General features: G+C 41.4%; 1 protein-coding gene across 1 annotated transcript in view; it reads left to right on the top strand.

Moving 5' to 3' along the window:
* The window catches only part of LOC111221570 (receptor-type tyrosine-protein phosphatase gamma-like), a 162,803-nt gene that overhangs the window by 15,336 nt on the left and 131,346 nt on the right, over positions 1-16,121 (top strand). The window contains exon 3 of the mRNA XM_022745022.1: positions 864-1,012. Coding sequence (XP_022600743.1) covers positions 864-1,012 — 149 coding nt within the window. The remainder of the gene's footprint in view (positions 1-863; positions 1,013-16,121) is intronic.

The following is a 16,121-nucleotide window of genomic DNA, read 5'->3' as shown; positions in this document are numbered from 1 at the left end:
TCGGATGATCACCTGACACCAAACCATCCAGACGGTGGGAGCCAAACTCTCATGATTTTATTCTGACATTGGAAATTGTGGACATTGTGAAATGGTTTGAAAAGTTGTTTTTTGGTGTGCGGCTGACATAAAGCTATAAACTGTCTTTTAAGGATTTTCTGGTGAGATGTTAGTGTATGTAAGGTGATTGTGTTACTGTGGTATCAGGTGTATGTGATAATTCAGGACTCTGACCGACATCTTGATGAAATAATGAACCAGGTTCGTCTCTTCACTTGAGAGCGTCCTCTACAAATGCGTCTGGGTTTGAGGCGGCTGCACTGATTAATGGAACAGGAATCCTTTCAGAGCCATTTGTGATTGTGAAAATACCCCCCCCCCATTTTAATTTTCGCTATATTTTAGCAAGATGTGATGGAATAACAAAAGATCCTGCAAGGGCAATTTGCAATGGCTGAAGAGAACAATTTTGTTCAGCAAATTAGCCCCTCATTTGAGACGTTGCCTCAGAGGCTGATGGAAAATGACAGAAATGGTCTTGTGTGAGGATATCTCCCTCAGAGCAAATTTAAAAGAGAAACACATATCTACCTTTAGCGTGTCCTCAGAATACATCCTTTTGACTGTGTGTGTGACCAAAGACCTTAAAGAGGTGTCATGCCGTGCATGTGTCCTCACACAAGTTTTGATTGTCTTTCTTGGCAACCTTTGAAATTCACATTGACAGGCACCAATTTTCTGTCATCTGTTTCTTTGAGAGGAATGATTACTATGTATGTTGAGAATGATTTTCAGTGATATATGACCACTCACTCTCTCTCGCTCTGTCTTTGTTTTTCTCTATTCTTCTGTCTTTCTTCCAGTGGCCATTATGTTGAAGGATGATTACTTTGTCCGGGGAGCAGGACTACCAGGGAGATTCAAGGCAGAGAAAGTGGAGTTTCACTGGGGTCCAAGCAACGGATCTGAGGGCTCCGAGCACAGCATCAACAGCCGGCGTTACCCTGTGGAGGCAAGCTCAATCTCCCAAGCCTTGACATATACATTAATGAACCATATCTGAAAGCCAGTAGACAAATATCTTTGATAAGGGTGGAGATATTGATGTAGATCTTCTCGCTTACTGGAAAGAGAACCATACACAGCATATAGTGGTCATTAGAGGAACTGCATCTTAGAACAGCTGCATATTAGCTTCAACAGGCCTGGTAGAGTCAAGTCCTCACATACAAAATGAGCCCATTAAGACAACAGGTGTTGCAGGTGAATATATGTCAGTTACACTGAGCCTGATTTGAGCACTGACACACACCCTGTTCAGACCATAGACTGTAAATAAAGATAGACGTAGCCTCCGTGACATCATCCACAGGTTTCGGAAGAGCGGTTTTGAAGCTCAGAGTGAGCTGCTCCACTGTCACCATCTTGGCAGTGCCTGACTCGGCCTAACTCATAATGCATTTGCTCACCAACCTGTCACTCAAAGAGGCCACGCCCTCAATTCTACATAACTTTAAGCTTTAATGAAATGTAAACAGGTGAGTTATATAAACAGGTGTCATGAAGGAGGAAATTAGCTCTAGAGACCAAAACAGTTTTTGTACCAGGCTGTAAACATGTTTATTTCTGCTGTAAAGTTGGACATTTTAACATGGGAGTCTATGGGGACTGACTCACTGTTGGAGCCAGACTCTAGTGGTCATTAGAGGAACTGCAGTTTTTTGGTACTTTATTGTTGGCTTCATTAGTACCTCAGTTCTCATCTGGCATTCCCCACTTTAAATGCATATAAACACGTATGTGTTGTTGTTTTTATCTGACAGAAGGGTCCATCAATGTGTGTGAGAGAGAGAGAGACATTAGCCATTTTAATTAGTAGAATATCTATAGTTCATGATGAAACTGCGTTGGGACTAATCAGACTGTGACAGAGGACGTCAGTAGAGTAGTTGGTCCTTCAGTGTGGCCCAGGACACAGTCACGTTCACACTGCTAAAAGAATGAGGACACATGTGGTCCAGACCTCCTCTGAATGTGGTCTGAATGATCGGATCTTAAATGTGTCCTCATTGCGTCTCGGGTGTGTTCACACCTGAACTTAGAGCTGTCCACTTGTGATCAGATCACCTGAGACTGATGTTAATACAGTTGTGAACAGGACCCCCCAACAGGCTGTAAACGTGTCATAAATTTCAGCTGAATCTGTCTGCTAGTTTTCATGTAAGTCAGAAAACAGACATATATATAATACACCACAGTGTAGCAGCCAACATGTGTAGATTCTTAACGACAAACACCAAGCGTGGAGCTGTGTTTTACTGCAACTCATGTAGCTTATTAGACTAGTGCCAGATATGGCCAATGACAGAATATGAAACTATATGTATCTCACCTTATCAGTCTCTGATTTAGCAGCAGGGAATGACTTTAGTTTGGGCTGACAGGCTGAGGTCCGTGGATGGATCCGGCCTCTGGGTTAATGAACAGGTGAGCTGACTGTCGGTTTGGAGATTGGCAGCACCTCTAGGACCTTTGAGAATGCTCCTTATTTTCTTTGTGGCGCGGCCTCTCGAAACAAATTAAACCAAGAGAGCTACACACCGTTCACTCACTGGAATGGGAAAGCTGTCTGTACTGTATTTGTCTCTAGGTTCAGCCAAATGTCCTGTGTAATGGTTTCTTTACAAGAGGGAATCTTCATTTTAGTTTTTGTGCATGGGTAATAAACTATGTGATTAAGTTGGTAAAGAACGGTTTAAATATTAATATCCTGTAGCTGAGTTCAAGAAAAACATTATAGAGGTGGAATAACCCAACAGCTTTTGAATGATCTTGGCTGTGAAGAGCAGAATTTACCTCTCAGACTTGGTTTTTGGCATGAAGACTCACTCTTTTAGTGTCCAGCTTCAGCTTCCAACCAAACTTTATCCAATATGCCAAGTGTATAAAGGAGTAAGAAGTGTAAAAACGAGTGTGTGTGCCTGAGAGAGTGTGTGTATTTGCATGTTGTGTATGTGCAGCTGTCAGTCTCTTGAATACTGAAATGTCAGCCATCTCTCTGTCTGGACCTCTGCTAGAGCGCTGCCTCTGTGCGATGGCTGGCCAAACAGATGAATATGTATTGTTTGACATTTGGCAGATCAGCACGCCGACAGATCAGCTTGATAGTGTAATCTTCTCCTTTCCCTCCAACCTCTGTTTTATTTCCTCTCAAACCTTTCCACAAAGCTGCATAAAGGTGTGTTAGTGTCAGTGGATGATGCATTTATCCTCTCCACTCAGTTTAGGAATATTACCTGTCCGCAGGTGAGGAAATCAAAGATTCTGCTGAAAACACAAAACCTGTCATATGAATGCATGACGAAGCTCTCTGGCTCTGAGTTTTACAATTGCCAGATGTATAATCTGCCATCACAACGGATTCAGCTGTGAGACATCAGCAAGGAAAAAATGCACTTTTATGAAGTTCCAGTAAAAATCAAGGCAGTTTTCTCATATTGACTCAGTCAACTGTACACACACACACACACACACACACACACACACACACACAAAAACTATGGGGGGGAGTGAAGGAACGCATAGGATGAGACACACGTACATATACTATTTACTAAAAGTCTTGTATGTGTGTTTGTGTGTGTGTGCGCGCGTCTGTGTGTAATTAGTACAACTGGGCAATGCAGACATGTGTGCACATGTGACTCCTAACACACAGTCACAGAGACAAACTACCAGCAGCAGCAGAGCTGTAACTGTAGCTATAGCTTAGCCATAAAACAGTTGTTTCTGGTTAAACAAAAAGGTCTGTCTCTGTAGGAGTCCTTTCCATAATGTTGTAAGACTCTTATTTTAACAATCTGATCCCTTCAGTGGCAAAAGCAAGCAATTTAGTGGAGGTACTGTCCTGTGCCAGATTCAGGATTGGCAGTGAGGCTCTGCTGAGATAACTGTTTTAAGGCCACAATTGACCCTGACATTTCTGCAGTGAATCTGTAGAGAGACAAGATTTTTATGAAGGTAAATATGTTGCTAAACGTAAGAACTTGTTGAGTACGATGTATATGGGGGAAAACCAATCAGAAATCAGAAGACAGAGTTAGATTAGCTGCGGCACCAAGTCGGGATCAGTTTTGTTTTGGCAGATTTGTGCTGTGATTAAGGAGGATATATACACACGCCACCAAAACCTACAACATGTAGTAAAATGAGTGTGAATGCACACTGTGGCTAATGTTTACTATGTTAGACAAGTAGCTGTTTAGCATAAATACTCTGATCAATATTCAGATGCAGGATTTTTCCATCACAGTTAATCCCCGTTCCCTCCGTGCCTATTTAGCTACTGCAAACCTGGACACCTCTAACATCTGGACAACATGTGTCGCAGGTAATCTCCCAAGAACCAGAGGTTCAGGTTCTGATCTGAGTCACACCACATCATGTTTTTGATTGAATGTCCCTGCAAAAGCTGCTTTCTAAATTTGACTCAGTGAATATCAAAATGTAATATAGGATTATAATAATAATATAATTAAAAAGAACAAGAATAATTTCATAAAACGGAACTGTCAAGTAACTAATTATTTGTTAAGATGGTTCCTAGATGCTATTTGTAGATGCATTATATTAATAATGCTGTATAGATGAAGTTAATTCAGTCCATGTAACATCCAGTATAAACTAAATGAGTCTGTTACTCAGTACACAGGCGACATGCTGTTAGAATTTATCTGTCTGCTTTGTAAATTACAGGGAAGTGAACACATAAACAAATATGGAGACTCGAATTTACAATAATAGATGAAAGTGGTCACATGGATCTCTATCTCTATGTCTGGTCAGAGACAGACAGTTTTTTCTATGTAGATTCAAACTACTGCTCGGTCCCTACTGACACAGAGTGTTTTCGTGATAAGGTTAAAAGTCCATTAGATCCTCAACTGATACAACATTAAACAATTCAATAATAGTCCAAGAAATGTAATTCATTCTCTCATTGTATCTTGTTTTAAGTTGCTTCATTTCCTGTTCTTTCCAGGAAGATAACAAGGAAATTAAGGGTAAATTACAGCATTTGTAACATTAAGAATATATATGGGTCTGAACTAGTAATGAAATGTGATCTATTGATTTGTGTACATGGACCGAAATTTTCCTCTTTTTGTGACGGTAAAGTGTCCACCTGTAATGACTCCAGCTTTATGAAACTGTTATTTGGTTCTGTTCAGACTGTCACAGCTCTTGGTTCAGGCTCAGGTTCAGGAAAGATCCTGGTCTGGTTCACTGAACCAAAGAACATCTGTAGCCTAAACCACGGACTGGTCTCTGGATGTGAATGAGGGGCTGGTTAAACTTAAATTGACATAAAGCAATTACATTGTTGCAACCAAAGTTCACCATGGCAAAGCTCCCGTCAAAACAACGGGAGGATGACATAACAGGTATCACAAGTGCTAATGGCAGCAAATCAACAGTCGCCATGGAAATAGTAGAAATTTACCCCTGTAAAATCTCTTTCATTGCTGTAAATTTCTTAACTTTTTTTCCATAACTAAGGAAACTAGCTTTGTCATTCAGTGGATTACACTGTGATACTTTGTGAATACACGGATGTTCTACTGTGCATTAATTATATTAAATACATACTGTGCTCCTATGTTTGTGTGAGCACGCTTATGTATTTTTTAATGCATCAGTCCTTAGTGATGAAAGTTGTTAGCTGAATGAATAGGATCCATAATGCATGCAACAAAAATTGAACTTTATTTTGGTAGTTTTATCATCTGTTTTAAATTAGACTTTAACCAAACTGAAAACATGTCTAACACACCCTTGTCTATCTTACTTGTATATGCACAGAGCAGGAGAAATGACAATTATGAGGCTGTGAAGCTCTCAGCATGGTCTCTGATGCTGGTTCCTGCAGCCACAGCTTCAGCAGTGAGATATGGACACGGTGTGATTGCTCTCCAGCCCCTGGTTCAACCTTATTGCACAATGATATGTCCGCAGGGGAGAGTATGGAAAACTAATATGTGGACACACATGAATGCATCCATACACACCTATATACACTCTGCAGATAGTAAAACACAGTTAGCACAACAGAAGATATTTTCCCACTCACAGCTGTGATATCCAGACATGCAGATATCAGTTTTATTTGCTGTCACTGTTTTCTTCAGTGGGTTGAGTCACATGAAGGGAATTCCATTCATCTCCATTATATGTGGAAAATCTGTAAATAAAACCATCTGCGTGATGAGAAACCAACGGAGGTGGAACATGTTTTTAGTGAAGATGAGCTAAAAAGAGTTGAACATAGATTCAAGATTCACTCTTGATTCATCTACCAACTCTTTTTCATTATGACTCCTCACTGGAGGATTTATGTTTATGTCCAATTCTCTTGAACGAGATATCACATGATCTCCTCAAGGGAATCCCTTCAAATTTAGTACAAACGTTCATTTGGACTCATAGATGAACTCATTAAGATCACTGTGCGCTCACAAGAGACAGTTTTGGATTTGTGACCGCAATAGAGTTCTGCAGGAACGTTGCTATTTTTATCTTACCAATAGTCCACAGCAAATCATTAGTTGACAATGGTATATGCATGAAGACATATAAATCCAGGTGACATCAAACATCAGGAAACTGATTCTAATGTCTACCTCCACAGAACATATAGGAGCATGTAGCCATGGTATTAAAACTTGGCAGCAGGAATCAGCAACACTAGCCTCAGTCTGGTGGGCAACAGTCCCACCCACTCTTACAATAATGTGATGGGCTGAGTGCTGAAAACATTTCTGATTGCACTGCTGCACTGTGACAGATCCCATACAGACGCTGACAGTACCTGATGCCTGTGCAACATGGCTGATGTAGACAAGGTGTTAAATTACACATTTAAATGCTGGAAATGAAATATAAAAGAAGAAGAAGAAAAAAAGAGATAATTCTGTTGTTTAATTCCCACACTGACAGTGTCTCTCTATATTCATGATGCATACACTGAGTGGATTAAGTCAGCCATGTTTTTATAGCTGCACCGTTCCATCAAATTGAAATACTATGCATGTCTTGTGCATCATTTAATACATATTTCTCCAAACTCATCCTGGCAGATTTATTTGTGGAAACATTTGAAATCTAGACTAGATTTGTTTTCATTGCCCGATGATTCACCATGATTTAAGAGATCAGTGTAAAACTGCTTCTATTGAATCAGTCTAAATGTCCAGTGAAGACACACAGTCCTTACTCCTCTACCCCTCTATGACCGTGGTCGTGCTGCTGCTGTAGTTGAAAATATTGTAGCCCAGTTGTTAACTGTTGTCAGTTGTGTTGCATTATTTCTCTCCCTTATCAACTGACCTGAATTCAGTGTGTGTGAGAGTTGTTTCCCAGCTGATCTGAATACAGAAGCTGAAATCCTGTATCTCCAAACACTTCAGCTGAAACCTTTACAGCAATTTAAGAAACCATTTTCATTTCACATATGTTTTTTTGCTTAAAATCCATGTTTCGCATCTTTCGTGGACTATAGACATGTGTTGTGTGGATATTAATATGATAGAGGCTTACATGTTTAAAATGGTTGAGTTTTACATGAGCACTAACCATGAGAACAGGCAAACAAAGGTTACAGTTATGTCTGGATTTCCCATTAACATTCACAGTGAAAGCTTTGTTTCCAGAACCCACACAGTCGAGTTTCTGTCAAAAAACGTCCGACCTCGAGGAAAATAAGTTTGCTGCAGCTGCAACTCAGAAATCTTTGTTCTACTGTTTTGAAAATACTTGTTAGGACAACAATAGGGAGAAGTATGTTGGGCAGCTTTATTACAGTCAGATTAATTAGAAAAAGTTTTAGGAGATCAATAACTACTAGTTATCATTTTTAACAGTGTAGTTTGTGCATCAAATTTGACTCGTGTTTGAAATCATTGATAAGCACTGAGAAAAACACTAATTATCATCTAATGAAATGTTTTATCAGCTAAGTAACTTATTCATCCATAAAAATAATATATATACTTACTTTTATATCTGATGTACCTTAGACCTCATTTAACTCACAGTGTAGAATTTGTGTAAAATAGGTACAATTGATCTCTTTTATTGCTTACGATGAAGAGACACATGTATATACACTATTTACTAAAAGTCTTGTATGTGTGTGTGTGTGTGTGTGTGTGTGTGTGTGTGATTTGCCGTGTCACTCTACAGCTGAATTCCAGTCAATACACTTTCTTGCCATGAGACAAAAGTTTAATATTACTACACAATATTATTATACCAGTATTATAGGAATGATAATTATAATAATGTGTAATATTTTTTGTTATTCATGATGGTTTGGCACCATTGTATGGCACCATGTATTTCTCTGCATAAAGTAATAAAGTAAATACCACCTGGTCAAAAGTGACATATAGCACCACATATGTTAATCTTTTTTTAGGCATTTAAAAAGATCAGTTATCAAAACGTGTTTTATTGTATTCAACAGTCATTGTTGAGGATGTATTGAGACCTCATTCTGATCAGAAAAAATGAAAGATATGTTTCATACATCTACAGTTTAGAGAAGATGAACTTTAGTAACTCTGTTGACCCACTGGCTTTTCAGCTTAGTACTTTGTTTAGGTTTTCACGCTAACATGCAGAAGATGGAGGAGATGATCCATATCACCTGCTCAACATTAGCATTTAGCCACATTGAGATTTGCATTCAGCTCTGCTGCAGCCTCACAGACATGTTACCTTGACCGTGTTGTTTTACAGTGATGAATGAGGACAGAGGAAGAACAAGAGGAAGAAGAGGATGAACGTGCTGGACTGAATCAATTAACTGATTGATTTGTTATCATACAAATCAGATGAAATGTATGTTGGAGTTCTTCTCTTTTTTTTAGTGGTGAGCTGTTTAGTTCAGATTTGTCCCGGTACCAGAACAGACGGGGGTCATCCTGTGGGGAGCCAGATTGACTCTCAGTATATTAGATTATTGTACACCATGGTGGCTTTAAGTGAAGGTCTTTGTTCACCAACAAAAATATGATTTGATTTCTCTGGTGATCATCCCCTATTCCTGAGTTTTCCTCAATTCTCTTATTTACCTTTTCTCTTTCCTTCCCCTCCCCCTCCCCTTTTCCTTTTCTCTCTATTCCATTCCCTCCCCTTCCTTTCCTTCTCTCTGCTTTACAGTGGGCGGTGGTGACTGTCTCTGAGTTCTCCACATGAATGATGTATGATTTACAAGCCTTACATTTAGTAATTGTAGCCTAATAGGGCCCTTGAATGGCACAGAGAAGTGGGGGCCCGCTGCTGCCCTACCTGCTGTGGTTAATATGCCAAGCACAGCACTGCCAGGGATCAGCACACATCTTCAGCTGGAGTGTGTCACCCAGCGGTTTATGTTTGTGTGTGTGTGTGTGTGTGTGTGTGTGTGTGTGTGTGTGTGTGCTTTACATCAAAAGTCAAACATGTATGACTTCACCTGCAGCTGCTCTGAACCAGGAGTTTGTGTGGTTGAACACACACTCTCTCTCTCTCTCTCTCTCTCTCTCTCACACACACACACAGACACACACACACACGTGCGCGCGTCTTTGTTTGAAGGCCAATATAAAATGTATTGTAGCCTTTATCCAGTATGTCTTATAAAATGCAGGCTGTTCCCTAAGTGCACACCAACTGTGATGTACATAGAAAAAGTACACGTAGAAATAACAGCATACACAGGGAATGCTGATGTGATATGTGATTGTTGCCTTGATGGCACAGATTTCCCACAAAAGCTCCAGGCTGGAAAAAGTTCAAACAAATAGTGGACAGTAATGTAACAGCTCTGAAGCAAGTCAGGGTAACAGACCGAGCATCTGCCCCAGGGCCTCTGAAGTTCTGGAGACCCAGGGCAGTTGCCTATAGCTATGCGCATTCTGATATAATTGTACCGCTTTCTGCATTGTGCAGCTGTTCCAGAGAGCCGTGCCAGTGCACAGTGCCATTACGCATGACTGCTCACTGTGTTTACCCTCATTAAATCACCTGAAAACGACACCATGCTGCTCTACAACCACACACACCTCTACACACATCAGATTGGTCAGTTCTAACTTAATATAACTGTGTGGAGACGTCCTCACAGTCCGTGCGCCTTCCACCTTGCGTTTGACATTTATCATTTAAATTTCAACTGAGGGTGAAAAATATTATACTAAGGGTACAAAGCATGCACTGCATCCTCAGGTTAATATTTTGCACCCAGGCCTGTTTGGTCGACTCCTGCTGTAGCTGTCGACGGAGCTGCTCGCACTTTCACTTTGCAAACAAGTAGATCTGTTTCCTCTGCAGAGAACAGTTCTTAGTCACTACCTGACAAATCCACCGTTATAATAGCAATCCACCAAGGTGCAGGCACACCTGTCTGTTAAAGGGAACGGGAGATGGCACTATGATTGGTTCATTGCATGTTATGCCGAAAACACTACCATGATTAATTAAGAGAATACTGTAGATACGACCCTTTTTGAGTCCTAATTAGAGGTGGTAGGAGGTGGATCTTGTTACCTTAGTACAGAGTCAGACCATAGTCTGTAAATAAAGATGGACATAGCCTCTGTGACGTCACCCACAGATTTCTGAAGAGCAGTTTTGAAGCTCAGAGTGAGCTTCTCCACTGTCGCCATCTTGGCAGTGCCTGACTCCGCCCCTAACTCCCAGCTAATCCAAAAGAGGAGGGGTGTGTGTGGAGCTGAGCCTTATTAGAGGAACTGCGGTTTTTGGTTCTTCAGTGTTGGCTTCACGTTTCAGCCCTGGAGGTTGATCCTTCGGTCAGGTGAGCTGTTTCCTCTCTAGTGCAGCTGAAGTGGGAGTCGGTGCGTGCCTTGAATTATTTCCTGTAAGTACAAAAATAAATGAGCTTAGATGAATTTCTTTCTATATACTGTATGACACAGTACTGTATTAGATCTGTCCTCTTACAGATGGGGATTTTTGGTAGCTGACGTTTCAGAATGAGTTTTTGTTTTGACCAAAATCAACATATTTGTTAAAACTGACACCACAATGTTTTCTGATTCCTCACACTCCAGTCTCCACTGTTCAATTATTTACAATGAGTCTAAAATATCTCATGTTTGGTTTAACTGTAAAAAAAACATGAAACTGTAAGTGTAACCCAGCATATGATTTCAGAAATGAAAGGCAAAGCTGAGAGGTATTTGTTCATCCAGCAGCAGCAATTTCTAAAATACATGTTCAGAAGCAAAACAAACAAAAAAAAAAACACAAATAAGAAGAAGGGATTATTTTAAATCCTTTTAAAAGAAGATTTAGATTTTTTTCAAGCTGAATTCATGGGACACAGGCAGCGGTGATTGTAGAGTCCGTTGGGGCCCAAGGCAAAAAAAATGTCAATCGCTTCCAATCAGCGTTCATCACAGTTATTAATAATTATTCTGACACCAATGGAAAATCTGCCAAATCTAAACATTTTTTTTTTATTCCAAATGTTCACGTTAGCAGAATTTTCTAAATATAAATATAAAGAACAATAAAAACCTAAATAAATAACTAAATAACTTCAATGTTGTCACATTGTAAATTACCACATTATAAGGCCAGTGTTCATCAACACATAAAGATTATTCAAGGTTTTCTGCTGAGATGTCAATGCAAATAGTCCATAGGTTGTTTAAGGGGGAGGGAGCTACATTTGGAGACATTGCTGTGCAGCAAAGTTTTTCAGCCCTTGGGGGGCCCCCTAACAGCATTCAGAGATATCATCTAGAGCGACGCTATGAAGGGTTTTAAAAGTCAGAAGTAGAGAAAGAAAGACAGGGACATATTGTCCTAACATAGCTTTCTACTGCTGAGCGACTGAAACCCTCACTATGGTAACAACAACTACACGGAACACAAAAACTCAGGTGCATCAGCAGGAATCTCATCAAAATAAATGAAATCGCTTAAGAATGAAGTTCATTTCAAGGATTTTGTAACGGTAACCAGTGCATTTGTCTATGGCTACCTCCTGCTATGGCGCCTCACCTGCCCACCCCCCTCCTCCGGCCCGAGCAGGTGAGAGTGCTATCAGGGCTAGCTGGTCCAGGAGCTGAGCTATCCATTCTGTCTGACTGCCGCTTGCCAAGGCTCATTTTTATCTCGACCTCCTCCTGAGCCTCCCAGACGTGATAAACGAGAGGAGCAGAGGTTGAAGAGATGGAGGAGGAAGAGCCGAGTGTGTGTGGCTCCAGAAGCTGCTCTGCCAGCTTTTACCCACCTGCCTAGATAAGAAAGGCACTGTAAATTAACACGCGATAGGGGGGCTGAGAGCACAGCCGTGTGTCTGTGCGTGGATTGGTGGTTTGGTTGTGCTCTCATTCACACATATATACACACACACTTCCTCTCTTTGCTTTGCTGCAGGTATCACAGATAAAGATGTGTCATTGATGAATGGGATTTTATTTCCCATCAACCTTTGCTGCGTGGGAAATGGAAAGCGCATCGTGGCCCCTAAATCATCAGATGAATAATGATAACACTGGGCACCGGTTTTCATTTCTTTGCACTATTTCTCTGCAGAGCTCCATATGCAAACTGTTTGTTTCTATCACCTCCTGTAATGTGTGTGTGTGTGTGGGTGTGTTTGAAGCTAAAATAAACCTCCACGGGGCGCCTCAGTGGCTCACCTGGCATACCATTAGGACCCAATCCTTGGGTTCAAATCCAACCCACGGCCCTTTGCTGCATGTCATCCCCTCTCTTTCTCACCCCCAACCTTCCTGTCTCTCTCACTGCTACTCCAATAAAGGCATAAAAAGCCCAAAAGAATAGCTTTAAAACATAGCCTCCACAAACTGGTATAGATGTTTAAACCAGGGGTGTTTCTAGGAGTTGACAAGGTCTGGGGCTAAGTCCAGACCATGTGGGGCTGGGGTCAAGGATTGAGGAATCACTGCTTGTGTGCCGCTGTCTGGTTTTGTCATATTAGTTGTTCCTTTGTAAGCTTTTGGCCACTTGTGTGTCAAAGGTTTTAAGAGTCCAGCTTCAGTTTTACCGTTTCAACATCCTCCACACAGACTGTGGGGAGTTCACCTCTGTTATTTGATTTACTGCCTTTATTGGCCATGACAGTGTGGACCAAAGACAAAACTTCCAGACTTTTTATTTCATTTAAATTTCTCTCAAGTGTCTTTACAGTGACACTTAAACCAAGAGTTTAACTGTTTCAACAGGAGTTCATCAAGGTCACAAACCAGTAAAACTGAGATGAAGACCTTTAATATTTAGAGTCAGTTATATCACAATCAGGCCCTTCACTCTACATATAAGAAATGACAGCCGTGTGTCTGTTGGTGTGGATGTGAGACTCCTGAGCACCAGGCAGCTGCTGGAGCCCAGAGCCAAACCCCTGTTTCTCTGTTATATCTCTACAATGACAGGAACAACACAGTGTGTGGGACAACACAGTGTGTGGGCGCTGAACACACTGACACAACCACACACTTTAACATCACTACTTGTGGACTTGCTGGACTTTGTTTCTGCTTTGGTGCCAGTGAAGCAGCAGAACTGAGCTGAAGGTCAAACTTGAAGCTGCTACATGTCATGTTTGAGAGAGAGAGTTGTTTCAGCACTGTTACATCTGCAGCTGTGATGATCCATGTCTGAAAACAGAGGAGGCTTCATTCACAGAAATCAACTGTGGAACAGAATTATTTTCTGTCATATATATAATGTCCGTATTAAATTAATGAGGTGAACATATGTAAAACTAAAGTCCTTGTGAGAGAACAGCTACGGCATCAGTCTGCTCTGAACGCTGGCGAGCTGATTCCTTAATACAGTCATCTGCTCCAAGCTCCGCTCATTCTCCCACAGCAGCCTTGAGCACCTGAGAACTATCATAGGTATCTAATGTTCTCCAGCATGCGTCGTTTGACCACAGAACCTCCACACCGGTCAGAGGGAGCGCTGCTCACAAACTGGCTGTGCTGCTACTCTGCAGGTGTCCGAACGTTCGGCCAATCAGAAGAAAGTGAGCTCAGACTGCTTGTTTCAGTCAGAGGCTCAGAGGCTGTGGGGGGGGGGCAGTATAACAGGCAGTGTGACATAAATAAGGACTTCATTTGAACTGTAAATCATTCTCTACAGGAGTGTCAGGGTAAAATGATAGAGTTGGAAAAGAATTGGTCTACTTAATGTGAACAGTAAAAAGTGATTTCAAACACTTATACTCAGTCACAGACAGGTATTATGTTACACATCTGTAAACCTACAAAACATCTGTGTATCTTTAAAATGTGATGCATTGTGGGACTGTTTGCAGAAAGTCCATGTAGTGGATACAGCTGTTCCCTTGTCATAGGAGGACGGACTCAGCTGTTACTGAGAACATGACAGACGGCTCTGAGCCTCCAGCAGCAGATATCACAGTAGTTCAGGCTCAGCTAACATTAGTCAGTAAACCAGTGGTTCTCAGATCTTGGGGCACCGTCACTGGTGGGACTTTTGTTTATACCTTTGGTTGTTGCTGCTGCTGTGTGAGCAGAATGGTTGCATGCCGTGCCAGCAGAGCACACGCTGTCCACGCCAAGGGAGGCTGCGATCTGACCAAGTTTGTATACAAGAGGATGTTACCCAGCCCCGCCCACTCCCTCATCGCTGTACGCCCACACACAGGCAGCAGCGAGGGGTGGGGTGGTCAGGAACTATAGATCATTTTTTTTCTGCCAGAAAGATTAAGGGCTAGTCAAAACACATTCCCAGCTAAAGCGCCAGAAACATGACGCCCAGGGTTTGAACTCTTGTTTGCACCTTGTTTAATCACACTGAACGCAGAGAGCTCCCTAATTCACCCACCACCTAAACGGAGGCAAAATTGCAAGGAAGAGGACATTCAATTGTACGTCCGCTTATTTCACTCACAACATGATAAACACAACACCTGTCTGATGCATAATAATTATACAGCTCAATTCATACTCCTCTATATTTGGTACCATTTGTTCCCGTAATCATTTCTGGCAGTCGTTCCCTGACTGTGAATTGTAAGACAAACAAAATCGGAATCAATGTGCTCAGCACGAACACCATCAGTCATTTGGACTTGTAAACTGACACCATAAACTTTTATTTGGCATATATTTGTCAAACAATCAAAAGCGCCTCAACGAGCTGGCGCTGTCTGAGGTTTTTTACAACTGTCATGACCGTGCAACACATGGCCACTCATTACATCCGCTCAGAGCACATCAACACGGGCCTGTACAGCGATGTGGGGCAGCGCATGAGGATATGAAAACAGGTGAGCAGATATATGGAAGGGACTGCAAGTAAAATATTAAGACTTCTCCACTGGCAGAGCAGACAAAAGTGGAACACATTTTACTCTTGTAAAGCTGGAATCATGGTGTAATGAGATTAACCTCAAGTCTCTGGCCCCTATACACCAGATATTGATATATTATTGATGTGTTATTGATTGTTGAAAAACTACCTGGTCCAATTACATTAGCTTAAATCACACCAGAAATTATATCAAACATCAGATGCCTCTCTACATGAAGGGCGGGAAGAGTGACCTTTGGCATTGGATGTAAATTAGAATACTCTCTGATGGATACTCTGTCATCATTAACAGTGATAGGATGAACACCCTCTGTTCTTGATTGCTGGAGCTTGTCGTGGTTTTCAGTTCCAGTCTGTTCACTCATCCATTCATTCATTCAGTCCATTTGTATGTGCAAACCTGAACTGCTCCTCCTTCCCACTCACCTGCTCACCTGTTCCCCATTGCCTTATCATCTCCCCAGTATATATACCGGCCTGTTTCCACTTGCTCTCAGTCAGATCGTCTTTGTTCCATGTGCGTTACCTTTCCATCTCTCTGTTCTTTGCCTGCCTGTTTTGATCCTATTTGTGTTTTTGACCTTGTCTGTGTTTTTTGGGGATTTTGCCTCAGCCCAACCGTTTGTATTTTTGGATTTTTCTATCCTTGTTCTGTGCTTTTAAAGACTCCTTACTTTCACATCTGCTTCCTGAGTCATGCTCTCGGATCCCTTTTCTGAGAACCGTGACCGAGCTGGCAACACAAC

This window comes from Seriola dumerili, unplaced genomic scaffold (genome assembly GCF_002260705.1).
Source record: "Seriola dumerili isolate Sdu_G_001 unplaced genomic scaffold, Sdu_1.0 BDQW01000088.1, whole genome shotgun sequence".
Taxonomy (NCBI): domain Eukaryota; kingdom Metazoa; phylum Chordata; class Actinopteri; order Carangiformes; family Carangidae; genus Seriola; species Seriola dumerili.
Note: the sequence above shows the minus strand (reverse complement) of the source record. Positions and strands in the feature narration are given on the sequence as shown.